The sequence below is a fragment of the Symphalangus syndactylus genome, chromosome 9 (genome assembly GCF_028878055.3).
Source record: "Symphalangus syndactylus isolate Jambi chromosome 9, NHGRI_mSymSyn1-v2.1_pri, whole genome shotgun sequence".
In the NCBI taxonomy this organism is placed as follows: Eukaryota; Metazoa; Chordata; class Mammalia; order Primates; family Hylobatidae; genus Symphalangus; species Symphalangus syndactylus.
Window position 1 is genome coordinate 101,106,710 of NC_072431.2, and position 20,012 is coordinate 101,126,721.

Below are 20,012 nucleotides of genomic sequence, written 5' to 3' on the forward strand. Positions count from 1 at the left end.
GGTCATTCATTCATCATCCATTCATCATTATTAATAACTGTTCTTGGTAGGTAATCTACTCCATGCAAGATATTGCATTGCCAGGTTTGTGCATACGGTAGTGAGCAAAACAGACATGTCCCTATCCTCACACCCTTCTGGTCTTGGAGGGGAACACAATTAACAAAGAAGCAAATAAATTATTGAGTATAAAGTGCAATGGAGGAACTAAATAAGGTGTCTTAACAGAGGCTAATGAAGCAGATCTGCTTAGCACGGTTATAAGAGGCATCTCTGAGGAGAGGACAGAACAGGGCTATTATCCACCCAACTATTGAATTTTCCTCCTGGGCACACAGGAAGACTACACGCCCAGCCCTTCACATCCAGGTGGGGCCATATGGAATGTGGCCCAGGTGATGTTGTTCATTCCAGGCCCAGCCTACACAATCCTCCACACATTCGTTGCTCCTCAGCAGGTGACTGCAGAGATCCTGTTAAGGATTCCGAGAAGGCACCAGGGGAAAGAGAGGTCACGAGCTGGAATGGCTTGGTGGCTGTGTGGAACAAAGCAGAATCCCAATTCCTATCCCTAATAACACACACACACCCCTACCACCTTGCACTGTGACGTGAGGGACACATGCTTTATTGTTTTAAACCACTAGGATAATGGGTTGTAAGTGACAGCACTTAGATTCTTCTGACTAACAGAGTAGGAAGGGTTAAGCTGAGGCCTAAAAGATGGGAAGAAGCCGATTCTTGGAAGATCTGGAATAAGGGTATTCAAGGCAGAGGAAACAGCATGAGCCAAGGGCCCACAGCAGGAAGTCTGAGGAACGGAAAGACAGCTGGAGGAGTGGGAGCTGAGAGAGTGCAGCATAGCATAAGGTAAGGCTGGAGAGACAGGAAGGAGAGAAAAAGCAGGAGCTTGCAGACAACAGTTAGAGTCTGGATTTATTCTACGTTCTCCATACTTTTCCAACTCCTTTGACACAGTTATTTGTATGCCAAGATACCCAGTAGTCACTATTAGCTGATTTATTTAAAATGACCAAAATCCAGAAAGATACAATGCTAAATGCATTAGTTTTCTATTGCTGCTTTAATAGATTAGCACAAACTCAGTGGCTTAAAAACACATGAATTTAATATCTTACATTCTGGAGGTCAAAAATTCAAAATAGGTCTCACTGGGCTCAAATCAAGGTGTCTTCCAGGCTGAGTTCCTTCTAAGCAACATCACCTGGGCCACATTCCACATGGCCCCAACTGGATGTGAAGGGCTGGGCATGCAGACTTCCTGTGTGCCCAGGAGGCAAATTCAACAGCTGGGTGGAGGCGCTAAGGAAGAATCTGTTTTGTCCACCTTCCTTGACTCCTGGTCCGTTCCTCTCTTTTCAAAATCCAGCAGCAGAGCATCCTTCAATTGTTCTCTGACTCTCACACTCTACTTTCCCTTAGATGGGCTCTTGTGATTACATTCAGCCCACTCAGATAATCCAGGGTAGTTTGCCCATCTCAATCAAGGTCACCTGGTTAGCAATCTTACTTCATCTGAAATCTTAATTCCTACTTGACATGTAACAACATATTCACAGGTTCCAGGCATTAGAACAGAGACATGTTTGCAAGGACCATTATTCAGTCCACCGTAGTAGGAATGCCATTACTTGTAAATCGATGTTGACTATCATACTCACCAACCTTGTAACTCATAGACTCCTTCTATTCTTTCCCTTCAAACTGGATGATTTGAAAGATCTGATCTCCAAAACAAACTGAACTTATTATGTAGTTACTGACAGATAATGATTCCATCAGCTTTTTTATTAGGCTTTTAAAAATGTATAAAAGAGGCTGCAGACCCCTAAAAATATCTGAAGTGATTGTAAGTTGGGAACCATTAGATTTACAGACAACTGGGCTTCTCAAATCTTAGTTCCCGCAGTCTGGTTAAATGATTTAGCTGAAGGGGAATCAGTGAACACTGATAGGATATATCCAGGCATGTCTCTTTCCTGCTGTCCCCAAAATGGGAGGTTAGGGATGCCCTCTTGAAAATGTCACCGCAAGAAAATCATACTCTTAAGAGGAAGGAGGCTTGAACACTACCAGTCACATCTTAAATGCAGAGGACTAATTATTCCACATGCTTCATACCTCTGGACGGAAACACTCATTATTGTGTTAGAGGACAGAAATCTGGCAACTCTGCAGAATGCAAATCACCCAAAGCCATTCCACTCAAGCTGGTCTGATTACATTCACTGTCAACCCTCAAGGATGCTAACAAAGCTACTAGGACAGGAGGGAATTCACGGCAATTCTTACATATTGATTACACTGGATTAAGTGATTCGATACATTTAAACAATAAACAATACACTTGAAAAATCACCTTGGACACAAGATTCCCTGGACATTTGTTCTTGGGGGTGAATGTGTCACTGGGCAAGGATATAGCAGTTCATTCAGCATGTGCTTTACCGCCTTGGGCTTTAACACCCAGGGTCCCCCTTTCCTGCCACAGCCCCTCCTCTCAGTTTATACTCATCTTCTGACCAGTCAGCACTCTCTTAAGTGACACATCACAAAGGAATTTTGCCTTCCCATCACATCTCTTCTTCTACATTTGCTGCTTTGTGAATCCTCTTTATTATTTATTAAACAAGCAACTCAATCAGTGCATTCCTCCTTTCTTTTGCATGATGCCAGTGCCTCCATTTTCAGAGATACCAATAATTAACTTCCTAGCAAATGCTTACCTTGACTGCAGTTTTTAATCTTCAGATATCCTCCCAGGAAACTGATAAAGCAATAGAATGCTTTCAAGTCTGCTTCTTAAGACACAACCAGTTTAGGGACCAAAGATTTATTGACTTAACTGTGCGCTATTGAGTAAATCAATGAATAATCACATACCAGCTTCCATAACAAATCCTAAATGGGCCCTAACTTATGACAGGACAGAAAGCAAATTATAGTATTGGGAACATCCTGAGATACTTGTCTGACAATGATTGTGCATTTGGCCCACAATCTTCACTGCTTCTCCTTCAGCTACACCATTCGAGCAGAGCTAGAAGTGAGCATTCTAGATATGAAACACAGAAATCTAATATACTAATAAAGATTCAAGTAAGCATGTTGTCTAAGTTTGGATGGGGAGAAGGAGAGGGAAAGAGGGAGGGGGTGGAGGGGTAAAAAGAGGGGAGAAAGAGAGAAAGGAAAAGGAGGAGGAGGAGAAAGATGAGGAGGAAGGAATGGGAGGATGGAGGGGAGGAGAGGGGAAGAGAGGGGAGGAGAAGGGAGGAGACGGAAGAAAGATTTACATATAAAACTGATACACTTTCTTACTCAGAAGAGTAAAATTTGGGCCCAAAGAGTTAGCTTCTGGGCAGCCAGTGTGGCTTTCTACACAAGAAAACTTTATCAGGCTTTTCATTCTGTGCAATGCCAATCAAATAGCTAACTCTTACAATTGCTTTGATTACTAGTCTCTAAAAATTATCCAGCTATTGACTCAACTTTCCATTTTATCATGCTTAAGAGTTAACAAATGCAAATTTCCTTCCAAATTCAAGCTTTGTAATAAATAACGATAAGTATCAAAACTAAAAAAAAATTGATCTTTATCATAGAAGAGACTATCCCTGTTAGAATGCTGGGTGCTGAATATTTTATGATTTAGAGCATGTAGAATATGGACAGCAGGTGAAGGGATGTTTTCTCCATGCCATTTCTTTTATTCATACCTAATGGGGTTGCCTGACATAGTAAGAGCTTTAAAAAAACATTGTTGGATAAGGATCTTTTATACTTCTTTGAAACCTTATAAACTCTTCTTTTTCTGGAATGATTCATGAGGTCCTCAGAAAAACACCCCTTTCCGTGGCAACAATCACTGGGAATTTCCTGGCCTGCCTGTCGTATCCTCTGTGCAGGCAAACACTGGCTGTTTAGAGCTCCTTCCTTGGCCACTGTAAATCTGGAGGTTCACCCTCCCTTCAGTGTCACTTTCCCCTCCAAGTAGCTCTCCAGGACAGGATCTAAGTTGAACCCATGCCAACTGACCTTGGGGCCTGGCTCACATCTGGTTCACGGGAAACAGACATATCCTCCGCCCTGACAATTTCTAGATACCCAGTCATCCCCTAAGGCCACAATCTCAGAGCAACCTGCCCTTTAGATTTTTCAGAGTGAGTCAGGTCCCAGTCTATTGTGTCCTCCAAAATGCAGATGACACTTATTTAAACCACTCAAGAGGTCCAGTTGAAGCCTCTCTCTCTGGGCATGGGGCAAGAGGCTGGCCTCCCCCTATATCTTCCTTTCTGGAGAGGGTGAGATTTAGAACATGGCACACAGTTTGCTCCAATATTCTACATGGGCGAGGGCTTAAGAGTCACAAAACCAGTTCGTGTGCAAATCTTTGTACTCCTGAAAGGGGGTCATGGACCAAATTCTTAAATGACACATTTAATGTATTGAGTACCCAGGCGAAACCTGGATTAAAACAGTTCCATTTAACATAGTGTTATATAAGAATAATCCATTTCATCCTAACATATTAAATTCTAGAGTTCCAAAGCAGATTCATTAGGACAGTTATGGTTCACTTGATTACATTTTACATTGTTTCATGGTGTTTGGTTATGAGGTATCATCTCTCTCTACAATTACAATTTGGCTAAGCCTCTCTGAATATGTTTATTTGCTCCTTCAGTCATTTTTGGTTTCTTAACTCTCAGCTACGTCTTGCACCATATAAATCTCCTGGAGATACCAAGGATTAGGCTTCAGCAATCTGCAAATTGGGTTGGCTCTGTTCTGTCTCTAATTTATGTCCTCTACTCTTCTTGTACTTCTACTAAACCGTGGAGTTGAAACATTCGAATTAGGATATTGTTAAGTAGTAACACCAGTGGCTTTTTGTGTGTTTTTCATTTTGTCCCTCTACCCAGTGACCCTGACATATTCAATCGACCAGAGACACTGCTTTCATTACTTTTTTTTTTTTTTTTTTTTGAGATGGAGTCTCACTCTGTAGCCCAGGCTGGAGTGCAGTGGCACGATCTCCACTCACTGCAACCTCTGCCTCCCGGGTTCAAGTCATTCTCGTGCCTCAGCCTCCCAAGTAGCTGAGAATACAGGCGCATGCCACCACACCTGGCTAATGTTCGCATTTTTAGTAGAGACGGGGTTTCACCATGTTGGCCAGGCTGGCCTCAAACTCCTGACCTCAGGTGATCTGCCAGCCTCAGCCTCCCAAAGTGCTGGGATTACAGGTGTGAGCCACCATGCCCAACCTGCTTTCATGACTTCAGAAAGAAGGAAAGAAACACAAGAGCAGAAAACTAAGAAATGGATTATCTTCTGCTTCGAAGTCTTGAGCCCTGGTGTGATTTGGAAGGATAGGTGTTAAGTGATCCAAGGCTCTGAAGAAAGTCCTATAGGCTGGGGGAAGCTAGTGAACAGATGGAGGTGGTGGAAGGGTATCAGACTCTGGGGAGTCCCTAGGGAAGGGCCCTTAACTCCACCCACCTCCAGGCAGATCCTGAGAGGAGTGAATAATAACCTTCCAGGTGGAACTGGGAAATAAGAGGGAAGGGGGCACAGCACTTGCCTGTGCTGGTAGAGTCAGGGAGGACAGGGAGGTGTCAGGGTGGATACGTCTGCTTGGTGTGCCTGTGCCAATGACTGAGACAGCCCAGGTGGGCCCTAGTGCCCCAGCACATCACAAGAACAGGTGAATGATTCCCACAGGCCCCAAAGGCGGCGCATCAATGGGAATAAGGCTTATGCAGCCTGCCAAGTTTCCTTCTGGAAAGAAGGATGATCCATATGCCTCAAGTGTATCATGAAAATAACTCAGAGAGAGCCAGACTTTAAGCTGTCTTGCTGTGGGGAACGTGGGCCAGCACAGCAATGACTAGGGGGATGAATGACTTGGGACAGGGAAACAGAAGCCAGCATGAATGCACAATGGCAAGACACAGACAGCCTGTTGCCCCTGATGTGAGGTACTGAGTCAGACCCCTGGAACCTAGATGGACCTGGAAGATGGACGGGACTGGGATCTGTCACTCTAAGCTGAATACTATTCCATCACATGTGTATACGTGTGTATAATGGAACAGTACTTAGCTTGAAAGAGGAATGAAATTCTGACATGTGCTATGACATGCTAAACTTTGAAGACATATGCCAAATGAAATAAGCCAAGCACAAAAAGCATATGATTCTACTTATATGAAGTATGTGGAGTAGTCAGTTCAAAGACAGAAAGTAGAATGGTGGCTGCCAGGTTCTGGAGGGAGGAGGAGAATGGAGAGTTATTGTTTAATGGGTACAGAGTTTCAGTTTGGGAAGATGAAAAGGCTCTGGAGCTGGATGGTGGTGATGGCTGCATAACACTGTGAATGGACATCAAACTGTGCCCTTAGAAATGGTTTAAATGGGGGTAGGCACAGTGGCTCACATGTGAAAGTGTCACAGCACTTTCAGAGGATTGCTTGAGCCCAAGAGTTTGAGACCAGCCTGGGTAATATAGTGAGACCCTATTTCTAAAAAATAAAAATAAAATTTAGCTGGGTGTGATGGCACATGCCTGTAATCCTAGCTACTCAGGAGGCTGATGTGGGAGGATTGCTTGAGCTCAGGAATTTGCGGCTGCAGTAAACTGAAATCACTGCACTCCAGGCTGGGCAACATAGTGAAACTCTGGAAGAAAAAGAAAGAAATAAGAAATACGAAGAAAGAAGAAGGAAGAAGAAGAAGGAAGAAGGAGAAGAAGGAGAAGAAGAAGAGGAGGAAGAAGAGGAAGAAGAAGCAGCAGAAGAAGCAGAAGCAGCAGCAGAAGCAGCAGCAGCAGCTAAAATGGTAAAATTTATGTTATGTATATTTGACCACAATTTTTAAAATTACACTCTGCTAAACTGTAGCTCTAAAGATCACTCTGTTAGAAAAGGACAGCCACGGGTCAATGCGAAAGGCTGAGTGTCCTTACCCTTGGAGTCCTCCAGCCTGTGACATTAGGTCCCTCCTTAGGGCTCCTCTGGCTTTGCCCATGTTCCTCAATGGGAAGTGCATCTCACAAATTTCAGTGCCACAGGTAGATACGATGGTGTTTTGCCTCCTATCCCCAAAGTGGCCAGCTTCAGTCTAGCTAGAGCTGCAGATGGCTTCGATGAAGCTAGTGGAAATATATGTTTAAGTTGGGATTTTTGTAAATTTTTTTCCTAGACAAAAAAACTCAAACATGGACCTATTTGAAGAGAAAGGGGGAGGAAACCTACCACCATGATAACAAGCACTTCCTTCTGTACAATGTGTTAAAACTCAGAGTGCTCTCATTTTAGTGCAATTTTTGAGATTATGTAGGGTGAGTAGTATAATTCATATGCCACAGATGAGATGAGATGAGGCAGAGTGATGTTAAGAAACTTGCTAAGGTCGCCTGGCCAAGCAAGAGCATGAACAAAGACTTCAGCCCAAGTGCCTGGAGTCCAGATCTGCAGCTCTTTACAATGTACCAGGTTCTCCCTTCAGAGAAGGATAAGAGGCATCCTGAGTGGGCTTGGATCATCCAGCGTTCAGGACACAACAGAAAGGCCAGGAGCATCTGGGATCCTCTTTTAGGGCAAAGCAGTCTACCTAATGCCGCACTTAGATTCCAGATGAATGCAAAAAACTGTGTGTGTGTATGTGTACCTGTTTGAGGCCCTGCTTTCAAATATTTTGGGTGGCAAAGAGTAATTTTTAAAAGCATTCTATAGAAGAAAGTAGGAACTGCTAGAAAAACATAAAATAATTAAAGTTACCTCATTTAAGGATGCATGAGGGAAGCTATTGTTAGGGTTTCCTGAGCTGACATTATAAAAGCTTTTCTTATCACAAGCTTTTTAAGAAAAAATGACAAAGGACTTTCTGGACTCTGTGTTTATTAGGGGACTATACAAATGACAGTATTCAAAACAATTAACAAATTTTAAACTTGTCATTTATATGTTTAATAAAACATTACAACTTTAATTCTCAAAATTGACTAAAAGAAAATGAAAAGATACTCATTCAATTTCTGAGAATTTTCATCTTATGGTTATTTCATACATATAAACACATTTAAAAAATATTGCACATGGTAACATGTAGCTCTAAGGAATATCATGTTTTACGAGATAAACTCATTCCTTTCTCGTGTTTCATCAAATGCCTACAAATAAATCACATCTTAAATGGGGGTGAAGACTAGGCATACTTGCTTAAAGAATTCCTGAAATAAGGGGCTTTTGGAAAAGATTTATTTTGTTATTCAAATAATCACCTGCTAATTTATCTGCTTCATTAATTCAGAATTTCATGTTTTGGTGTTTTTTGAAACAAGGAAACTTTTCAAGTCTGAACACTGAATCAGTACTCTTTTTTAGCTTTACAAATTTGACCCACTATATCATTTTGCTGACTCCGAGTATTACGCTGCATCTTTGGCTATTTTGAGCACAATTAAAAGTAGAAAATAGCATCACTCAAAATTGGGAAGAAATATAAAAGGGCAATGTTTTCCCAAGATTGTCCATTCAGAAGCCAGTGTCAAAGGCCCAGGGAGGCATTCCTGCCCTAATGAACTACCTGACCCCTCACCCCACCCTCCTCTCCCTAGCTCACTTTTGTTTCTCATATGTCACTAATGGCCAAGTCCTGTCTCTTCTTTCAGGGTCTTTCTCGCCTCACCCTCACCTCCTATTTTCTCTGAAATGCCTTGAAGGCTTCAACACCTTGTTTGTTCTATTGCATCTGGTTCCCTCATCCTACACTCTGCTTACCATTGCTTCTGCTAGAAATTCCACATTCCTTAGCTTGACATGTAAGACCTTCCGTAATCTGGAAGGTCCTGCTAGCTAGCTTCCTGCCTCACAGATTGAATCCCAGGTTCCACCCCAGAACAGAAGAGGCCAGGCTCCTCCCCACTGCAAAGGGACAAAACATCCCACGGCTCCAGCCCGTGCTCCCGTCTTTCTTCCCAGTCTAATTTGCACTCAGTACCCTGGGCCCCTCTGGGTTCCTGCCTCCAGTTTTTTACTCTATGTTACCTTCTCTGTTTGGGATCCCATTTCCCCAACCCCGTGGCCCATCCCCAAGTTGCTTCATCCTCCAGGTCTTCCCTGATTCTCCTTCTTGGGAACTTATGCTTTTACCCGCACTCTCATGGAGAGTTGTCTACTTGTTTCTTAAAATGCTTTCTACATCATCAGTTACTTGTGTTTCTAGCTCAGTCTTCCATGCCTTTTACTTAATAGAAGCTCAATGGAAATACAGGAATTATGAGATACCAAGCAATATTAGTAACCTCATTTCATAATTGCATTACTCTTATAAGTTAGAGTTTTGAGTCATATGCATTAATAATAATACATTACATCCATGTTGTGCTTTCCAGAACTATTATCTATTATCTCAAGACCCCTGACAAAGGTGACATCCCCATCCTTATTTGATGTATGAGCACAATGAAGCAAAGAGCTAGCAAGCAGCAGAGGCGGTGTTGCTGGATACAGTGAGCACAAATTTCTGAAAGTACTAGAACAGAAAACACTCCCCAAAATGAAGCTCAACCTGACTGCACATCCTTTGTTAAGGTCTCCCAGACAGCACCGCCTATGGGGTCAGGAATGTCTTGATTTAGGTGCACCATCAGGAACACACATGATAAACAAGATTTCAATGAAACCAGACAGTACATTCCCTTATGACAACAGAAATCACCACGGATCAGTACTGGTTATGTTCCTTAGTAAGACAACCAAGTAGGAAGGGGTCCCCGGAGAAACTCCGACTGGCCTGCACAGTGGGAGCACAGGGTGGAGCCATGGGGTTTGGTCCCTTTGCAGCGGTGGGGAGCCTGGCCTCTTCGGTTCCAGGGTGGAACCTGGGATTCAATCTGTGATGCAGAAAGCCAGCTAGCAGGACTCTCGCTCTGCGGAGAATCCCAGCTTTCCCTTTTTTCCCTTTTTGTCCAATAAATTCCATTTTGCTCACCCTTCAAAGTATCTGAGAAAAAATAAGAGGCCTTTGTAAAAATAGTTATCCTTGCTGCACTTTATGCAAATAATCAGGCCCAGTATAAAACTAAAGTCTATTTTGCAAACAACTTAGTCCTATCATAATTTTTTTTAACAAAAATGAGGACTGGAGAAAGAGAGAAATTATGTTTCAAAACTTATCATACATTTGTCATTAAATTCTAAACTCATTAATTGTTTTTAAGTTTTTGCCTACATTTTTAAACTAACCTGCTTGTTCCTATAAACCAACCAGCAATCTCCAGCTGCGGCTCACAAGGAACAAAACGGATGAGGCATTTCAAAACCTGGATCGATACTCTAGTTCTAAGCAATTCTCCTGCAAATCCTGCCAGGTGATGGGAATAAACACGATGCGCATCACTCAGAGGTTTCCTTTTTTGGGAAAATGAAACCAAGGGAGCTAACCAAAGCCAAGCACCATGCACCCAAATCTCAGCAAGCATTACCGTAGCCACCAGTTACCTGGGCATCTCACAAGACATCCTTTTCTATCCCTTGTTGGAGAAGGACTCAGTTCCACAGCTCCACCTTAGCATTCGGCTTGTAAGGAGTCCATGCAACCCCCTGAAACACATTTTTGCCCCAAACTTAATTCCAAGCTTCGGGTCAAAGCCCTGCTCGCGGGGAAGGGGGGACGGGGGAAACTGGAGCTAAGAAATCCAAAGGCAAACAGTAACCTAGGTTAAAAAACAGAGCACAAGTGAGCATGGCTGATTCCTGCTGATTAAGCCAAGCCTCTTGTTTCATAAATAAGGGTGGTGCTACTATCTATGGCATAAATGAGGTCTAGGGAACTCCAAGGCTACTAACAGTAGTGGGGATAGAAACATAAGTGAGAGCGAATAATTCTTATGCTTTAGGTCCCCCTGCTTCATAGGTGAAAGCCGCTTTGGCACCCATGGGTGGTGCCTGCCAAGGTCACCAGGCCTCGGGGATGCAAGGATGGAAGAGGGAAAGAGACGCTCTTCCTTCTCTCCCTCACGTACCCCAGGTATTTGATAGCAAAGAAGGGAACTAGGGACTCCTGCTCTCCTCTTTCTAGATGGGTAGCCATTCATCTTCAGTCTGTACCCCTTTCAAATGCATCCTGAACCCCTGGGACTCCTTTAAAAAACGCCTTCTTTTTTCCTCTCTCCTCTCCTGTCCTGTCTTTACAGATAGGTAATTGTGTCTCTGTTTAATGGGTCACTCCCCTCGGGTGCATCCTCCAAACTGGGAAAAGTTAATTTCCCAAGCCTTAAACTAGTTGGCTTAGGACTGGGCTTTCGGGGGCGGAGGTGGGGGGGGGGGTGCGGGGTGGGGGTGGGGACGGGGCGCTGCAGAGGGTGGGGAGGGAACCCAGAAGCCCAACATGCTGGCAAAAGGGTAACGTTTTTGTACCAGCCGGGCTTTTGGTCGCCCTCTCTCTGTGCAAACTGCTAAAAGGCCTCGGGATTTTTGAGCTGTCCTTACCCTTCCCCCACCTTGTTTCATTTTAATACATGTTTTCTAATAACCTGGTTTGTCTCTTCCCAACTTCAGGCCATCAAACTCCAAATGATCACGCAACCAGAGCCTCAGCTGATGGCCCCTTCTTCCGGGGACCCTCAGATCGATCTTTGAGGGAGCTCTGACTGCCGTTTCCCCAAAACAGCGCCCCCTGTCAGCAGGAGGCTAAGATGGGTCTTCATCCTCATCCTTTCTAACTGCAGTCAGATGGACTTCTTCAGAGAGGGGAGTGAAACAGCCAGGTGTAAAGCGGTCCCCAGAACACTAGGAGAATGGGGTGAGGCCACAGAATTTAGTGCCCTTTGCAGGGGGGAGGAGCCTGGCCCCTCCTGTTCCACGGTGGAACCTGGGATTCAATCTGTGAGGTGGGAAACCGACTAGCAGGAGTCTTGCTCCGCTGAGGGTCCCTGTTTCCCCTTTTTTTTCCTTTTTGCCCAATAAATTTCATTTTTCTCACCCTTCAAAGTGTCTTCGAGCCTAATATTTCATGGTCTTGTAACAAGAACCCTGTCTTTCCCTGAATTAGAAGAAAGTCCTATAACATTAGGACAGATCCCCTTCTTAATCCAGAGGAGCCATTAACAGAGCATCCTCCTGGACTTGCCCAGCTCCCAAATGCAAATCTCCCCTCCAGACAGGATCCTGTCATAGAGGTAAGTTTGTGCATGAATTCAGGCTACAGGCAAAGTGTTTACCCCTAAGAAGTCACTCTGTACCTCTGCAAGACAATTCATAGTAAGTTCATTAAACATCTGGCTGTAGTTATGCCCTTGAGGACTGCTAAATAGATTTAGAGTACTTTATCTCTTCTGTCCCTCATTTTTTCAATGGAGTACACATAAGCCATTAGAAAGAAGCACTTTTAAAAAGTATTCAATGAAAGGAAACCCAGCCCTATAACATGCAAATACCTTCAAGGCCAAAGCTGAGTCTGTTAGGCAAATGAAGCTGAGTCCGTTAGGGAAATGCTCTCTGGAAGGTACCCTTCCTCTTCTCTGGAGTATCTGACATCTCTCTATTGTTTTACTCCACAGCACTCAGAAACTACAAGTCATTTACCCAATATCACTGAGAATCCTTACAAATACAGCATTTTAGCATATGCTTCAATAAAACACATTAGATATAGCTAGAATTTTTATTTTTTTATTTATTATTATTATTATACCTTAAGTTTTAGGGTACATGTGCACAACGTGCAGGTTTGTTACATATGTATACATGTGCCATGTTGGTGTGCTGCAACCATTAACTCGTCATTTAGCATTAGGTATATCTCCTAATGCTATCCCTCCCTCCTGATAGCTAGAATTTTTAAAAGGTGATCATGGCTGGGCGTGGTGGCTCACACCTGTAATCCCTGCACTTTGGGAGGCTGACGCAGGTGGATCACCTGAGGTTAGGAGTTCGAGACCAGCCTGGCCAACATGGTGAAACCCTGTCTCTACTAAAAATACACAAAATTAGCTGGGCGTGGTGGTGAGCGCCTGTAATACCAGCTACTTGGGAGGCTGAGGCAGGAGAATTTCTTAAACCTGGGAGGTGGAGGTTGCAGTGAGCAGAGATCACTCCACTGCACTCCAGCCTGGATGACAGAGTGAGACTGTCTTAAAAAAAAAAAAAAAAAATGGTGATTACACATGGACAGACCTTTCTCTTTTTAGAGTAATCCTGGCCTAGGGCTTCTCAGCTAGAACACATATTTATTCAACATGGACTATTTCTAGCCTGTGGTGCCCACAGACAGCTCAGCTGCCAGGATCGCACCAACTCTCCTTCCTCTGGGACCCAATGCCCAACATCTCAGGCATCAGTGAAGCCTCCCATAAGATCCTGCTGGCTCAAGACCCTTTGCCAATTTGCCTAATCCCCTCTGCTGGCAAAGGCAGTAATGCCACAGAGGCCAGATCTGCATTAGTCAAAAACTTGCTTACCAGGGGCTCACTTAGAGCCCCCAAAAGCACTTGCCTGCTCTTACTAACAAATATTACAAAAAGAAATAAGTAGGCTCAACAGACAAGTCTCACTGGGATTTGACCATGCTACCAGATGAAAACATTGGTAGAAAACGCCTCAATAACCATAAAGCGATTTCTTCACAGTTTTAACTCTCTCTCTTGTCTTTTTTTAATTTTTTTTTTTTTAAATAGATGGGTGGGCCTGAACTCCCAGGCTTAAGTGATCCGCTTGCCTTGGCCTCCCAAATTGCTGGGATTACAGGTGTGAGCCACCATGCCTGGCCCTGATTTTTTTTTTAAAGGGGTTGTTTCTATTTCATTACAATTCTGAGTGACTTTAGTGTCCAAGGCATTTTCTAGGTGCTGAAAATACCAAAAAAGTATGATATAATCTTGCCCTCAATGGGTTTATAATCTGTGTGTCTGTGTGTGTATGTGTATGTGTGTGTGTTCACAGCTAAACTGAGGGATACAGTCAGCCTTTCGTATCCCTGGTTTCCCCATCTGTGGATTCAACCAACCACAAATCAAAAATACTTGAAAAAAATGGATGGTTCCATCTGTACTGAACATGTACAGACTTTTTCCTTGTCATTATTCCCTAAACAATACAGAGTAACAACTATTTACATAGCATTTACATTGTATTTGGTATTATAAGTAGTCTAGAGATGATTTACAGTTTACAGGAAAATGTTTGTAGGTAATATGCAAATACTATGGTATTTTATACAAGGGACTTGAGCATCCATGGATCTTGGTATCTGTGGGGGGTGGTCCAGGGAACCAATCCCCCAAAGATACAGAGGATGACTGCCCTGTGGCTTGCTTGTTCTAAGGGGCATAGCCCACAGCAGGAGTCCATGAGGACTGCAAGGGTCTGGGAAGGCTTCACACACAAGTCTGCATTTTTGCTGGGCCTTGAAGGGAATGGAATTTCAGCAAGCATAAATAGAGAAGGAATTTTTGAAGAAAAAAATATACGTGAGAACAGGCAGGGAGGGGATGGTGCTGTGTGCACTCAATGTGCTGACACGCTTGGGGAAAACAAAGTGGACGGTAGGCTTCAAAGACAGAAAGGAGGGATTTGCTGCATTTTGAGCAGAGTCTCTCAGGTCTACACTTATAACGCCTCTGAATCAAACGTGCTGACTTAAGATCTCGGCTGCTTCTCTCTGATTCTGTCCTTGTCTTTCAACGTAGCACAAAAACGGTATCTTCTTGCGGTTACAAGGCAGGCACTAAGGACATATGCCCAATTTACAGTTCTGAGAAAGTGTTTCTGTGGATACAGAGAGGCTGGCAAAATAAGAAAGGCATGCCACCTTCCAAATATTTGTTGTTTTTGTCCCCAAACACCCGTTTTTCCCAAATCATGAAACTGTAAGAAAATTATAAATCTTTTAAAGCCCTGTACAAAGACTCCCAAAAGTATTTCTCCAAGTACCCTACTAGCAGTCTCGTGAATATTCATTCATTCATTCAACTAATATTTATTACGCACCTATCACATACTAGGCACTGTTCCAGGTGCCGGAGATACGACAGAGAACAGAACAGATAAAAATTCCCACCCTTAGGCCGGGCGCGGTGGCTCACGCCTGTAATCCCAGCACTTTGGGAGGCCGAGGCGGGCAGATCACGAGGTCAGGAGATCAAGATCATCCTGGCTAACACGGTGAAACCCCGTCACTACTAAAAATACAAAAAATTAGCTGGGCACGGTGGTGGGCGCCTGTAGTCCCAGCTACTCGGGAGGCTGAGGCAGGAGAATGGTGTGAACCTGGGAGGTGGAGCTTGCAGTGAGCCAAGATTGTGCCACTGCACTCCAGCCTGGGCGACACAGCAAGACTCCGTCTCAAAAAAAAAAAAAAAAATTCTCACCCTCGTGGAGCTTATAGTCTAGTGCACAGAGACTGACAATAAATGAAACACATACATAAAACAGATAGTGAGCGAGACAATGAGATGTGCTAGGGGGAAAGAGTGTGGGAAAGGAGCGCAGGTAGCACCTGTGCCTTTCGAGTACATGCTTGAATGAAGAGAGGGACAGAGAACCATGCGGACAGCTAGGAGGAGCACATTCGAAGCAGGAGGCACAGCAAGTGCAGAGGCCCTGAAACACACCCAACCTGGTTGCGGGAACTGCAAGGAGGCCTGTGTGTCTGGAGCTGAGTGAAGGAAGAAGAGAGGAGCGCGATGTAAAGACAGAGAAGTAACAGTGACCAGAAGTCTGAGGGAGGAGAGTGCAGTTTGTGGAAGCCAGAAGAGCACCTTCAAGGTGGAGGAAGTGATCAACATTCACAAGCGTGGCTGAAAAGCCAAATAAGGCAAGGACTGAGAGTGGACCGGGGGGTGGGGGCATTAGCTGCCCTCAGAAGAAGGGTGTAGGTGGAGTGATGGGTCAAAGCCTGACAGTCGTTAATTCAGGGGAAAATCGACGATGCAGGAGGGAGAAGGGGCCATTGTCAGCAGGGCCAAGGGGACGAGGTGGGAGGGAAAAGGATTTAATGGACCAGTGAATGGGGCTCTTAGGCAGCAGCAGGGACAATCACCTTCAGAAAAAGCAGGGAAGGCAGAGCATCTGGGCCTTGAGATGGGTAGCTGCAAACGAGTGCTGCCAATCCAGACTCTCTCCTGACAGCTCTGTCATTGCAATGGAAGCGGGGAGTGGGGCATGTGGCAGGTGAGGAAGATGAGGACCAGCATGCGGAGGCTGGCTCTGAGTGCAAAGACGAAGGAGTGACACCACCTGACTTACATTTTGGAAGCTCCCTCTGGCTTCTGGGTTCAGAATAGACTGAAGAGAGGCAAGAGTGGAAACAGCCAGTTAAGAGGTTATTGTAATCCATGACAGATATATTTTTTCCCCCAAGACTAGGGTGGTAACAACAAAAGTAGAAAAATAATCAGATTCTGAACGTATTTTGAATACAGATAAAGGTGGAAGAGTCAATGAAATGCAGGATGTTTTACTTTCCCCCCTAAACCAATACAACAAAACCAAGAGATGTTACTACAGAATTGAAACAAAAATCAATAACATTTCAGTTGCTTTTACTGACAACGATCCAGTTTTTAACTAGCAAATATTCCAGAACTGTGGCAGTATCAATAAGTGATGCCAGTGAATACATAAAAATCTGTTGGCATTGCAAAGCATTATAGAAACGGAAGCTGCAGTTAAAAGCAAGGCATCTGTGTCTGTTCCAATATGCCAATTGGCAGGGGTGAATCAATAAATCACAGAAGTAGTGTAGAAAAATATTTCAAGCCTTCCAAGATCAAAGAATAGATTGTAAAATATTACTTGATGTCCTTTTAACTATTTTTTCTCAATATTTATTAGTGTTTGACCTCCCTTGAAACCTGAGTTCCATTATAAGCTCTTTTGGTAAATGGATTGAAAGGTTGTCTCAGAGCACTCCAGCTTTCCTAAGTATTTTCTATTCTCCAGTGAAATACTATTAGTCTGCATTTTACAGTAATGCTCCTCAGCATATCAAAATCATGCATCTCTGTTCAACACAGAGAAGAATTAAGGGTGCTGGCCTGTCTCTCGCTCCATCCTCTGCCTCCCATAACTACATGTATGTAGATACTCCTACAGATAAAGTGTGGATATACAAATTTGCACATCATGGTAAAAGTGTCATAAAATCCTCCGCCCCAGTAGTTCATAAGGCCTACTTTAAACATATTAAATTAAATATTTAGGGCTTGCAACAGCCAAAATACATGAGGAGCCAAGTTCTTCTCTTTGTATTTATAGCAGGCAGTAATACACACAAAACTTCCAAGAGAGTAAAGGGCAGAAGTCCTTCCTGCTCTTTCCCTATCTCAGGTTTAGTTTGGAAAACATTCGTTGCCAACTTTTCCTACACAGATACTCTGTGCCATCCTAAAGGGTATACAGGATGGATTCATGTAAGAATCGTGGCAGTTTTTGATCAAACAATTCAACTTCTAGGATTTAATACTTAAAAAAAATTAAGGATGTGCAAAGATTTAGCCACAAGAATGTTCATTGCAGCATGGCTTATTAGAAAGAAAAACTGGGATCAACCTAAATATCTAACAATAGTTGACTGGTTAAAAAAAAAGAAAGTTCCATCCATGCAACTGAACTATGCATAGCCATTAAAATAATGTCAAATACTTAAAAGATATGAAATATGTCCACGGTAGGTTTTGAAATTTAATAGGAACAGTCTGACCACATTTAAAAAGAAAATATATATATTTACATGTATATATGTACATAAAAGGCAATTAGAAGCATTACCTTTGTTACAGTAGGGAGTCAGGCAGACACAAGCAGGGCAGGAGAGCCCCCCTCCACCCCTAACCAGGAATGTCAGGAGACCATCAGGTGATGGTCAGGCAGTTGTTAATCTGTCTCTCTTAAATAATAATTGGTTGCAGCCGGTGCCCGGGAAAGGCTGTCTCCCAATAGATAGAAAACACCTGAAACTGGTGATCAGCCGCTTCTCAGTAAGATCTTAGAAGTTGGGTGGGTGGGCCCAAGCATGCGCACTAAGAGGCAAAATGGTGGAATTTAACTGGTATATGACCTTCCTCTGGAAACACTCCGCTGGTGAGGGAAAAGCACCTCAAGTGAGCATGCGTACAACTCCAGTAAACACACTGCACCTGCGGCCCCTCCCAAGTGCTGGCAGGACACTGTGCATGCGAACAACCCACCCCCAGGGAAGAATAAGGGGAGAAGAGATGCAACCCCCGGAAAGCATGCCAAAGGTCTAACCATACGCTTGAATCTCTCAAGTTGCCTGCTTGGCCCTCCTCTGAGTGTCCTTTACTTCCTTTTGTTCCTGCTCTAACATTTTTTAATAAGCTTTCACTCTCGCTCTAAAACTTGCCTTGGTCTCTCACTCTGCCTTATGCCCCTTGGTTGAATTTTTTCTTCTGAGGCGGCAAGAACTAAAGTTGCTGCAGACCCGAATGGATTTGCCACCACTAACACTTCTGAATGTAGAATTTGCAGGCAGGTCATCCATTTTGCTCATCTATACTTTGTTCTAATTTTTCCATAAATATCATCTTATAACTTGTGTAATTGGCAAAGTAGCAGTAAAACTTACTAAACATTATTCATGGTGGCACACAAGTCTCACTGGAATACTGCCTGGCCAAACAAAACCTCTGTTGCTCCTGACCTTGCTGGCTTTCTAGATATGCGGCTGTGTGTGAATCTAAGCCGTAAGATGGCCCAGAGATGGTCTTCTTCCATGAATCTCTGACAGTCTGCTCAGCAATCAGGCTGACTATATTCTTCAGATATCAAATGGAAGGAAATGGGAACAGCAGCAGAGATTCGCTATCTACAGAACCACAAGGAACAGAGCGATAAACACAAGCTTCAGGTGGGATGTGCCACAGTGCTGGGTTCCTTTGCATAAAAGCAAAAGCGGCTGTTCAGAGACAAAATATGTTAGGGAATAAGGGTATGCAGAGGCCAAGAGCAAAGGCCCGGAATGAATGCAGCATGTTTGGTCAAATGGTCCTTGTGCTTTAAAACAGTTAGGGAAATGCCAGGTAATTTCAGGAACAAGGCCCAAGCAATTTACAAAGATTCCTTTAAATTAAGAATGAAGTCCCTAAAGATCCAAATTCTAATACCTTGAACTTCAAACAAACTGCTTTAAAAGCAACACTAAAACCTTCAAATGGAAAGTAGATTAAGTGCATGCTCCATCTGTAAGAGCTTACTTACCACAAACTCAATTACTTGTTTCAAAATGAGATACAGGTTGGTTTGGATTTACTGATAGGCTTGTCCTGATAACTAAGAATGACAGATGTAAGGGGAGAAGCTTCAGTTCTCTTTCTTGGTAACGTTTAAAGTCAAACCTCCGGGTAAATGCATACGTAGGTAGCCATGCTTTGCAAAGCAAAACAGTGCGGCGTTGATAGGCAAAGTCAACACCCTATTGACTTTTATCTTTTGTGCCATCTATTTCAATGTAGGAAGTGCTGGGGCATATTTGTCTTTGAAAATAGTCAAGTTCCCCATCCCCCACATCTACCTCCACCCCTCAGGATAGTGCTTGTTCCAAAGAAGTATTCTCTTTCTGCCATCACCCTCTGTTCAGTTCTAGAATTTGCTCTTATCCAATGTTCGCCTGTTTTCCAGTTCTGAGCAGAGGGCAAAGCATGTGTGCCTCCCTCTCCCGTCGGCTTACTCATGCCTAACCCGCAGTCCTGCTGGCCTTTGGGATGCTGCCAGCATCCCCCTCTCGGAGACATCTGTTGCCTTGCTTAAACCAAGAAGCCTCCCAAGCACGTGACAGGGCCATGCAGAATTAGAGCGTGCCACCTCCAACAAGAGGCGTATGTCCATCTTGCCTCTCCCTTGCCATTTCCTCCTCTAGCCTCAGCCTCAACAAGTGGCCGAGCCTCACACAAGCTGTCAGGGACAGATGCTATGTGAAAAGAGGAAATTGGACTCAAAGATGCTACAGCTTTTTTAATTAAGTCCAAC

At 43.7% G+C, this 20,012-nt stretch overlaps 1 protein-coding gene across 4 annotated transcripts in view; it reads right to left on the bottom strand.

Moving 5' to 3' along the window:
- The window catches only part of CHN2 (chimerin 2), a 328,135-nt gene that overhangs the window by 216,010 nt on the left and 92,113 nt on the right, over positions 1-20,012 (bottom strand). For 2 of the 4 annotated variants that reach the window (XM_055293563.2, XM_055293566.2), the window contains exon 2: positions 16,272-16,310. The exons of the other annotated variants lie outside the window; for them this stretch is intronic. In XM_055293563.2, coding sequence (XP_055149538.1) covers positions 16,272-16,310 — 39 coding nt within the window. The remainder of the gene's footprint in view (positions 1-16,271; positions 16,311-20,012) is intronic. 4 annotated transcript variants of the gene reach the window in all.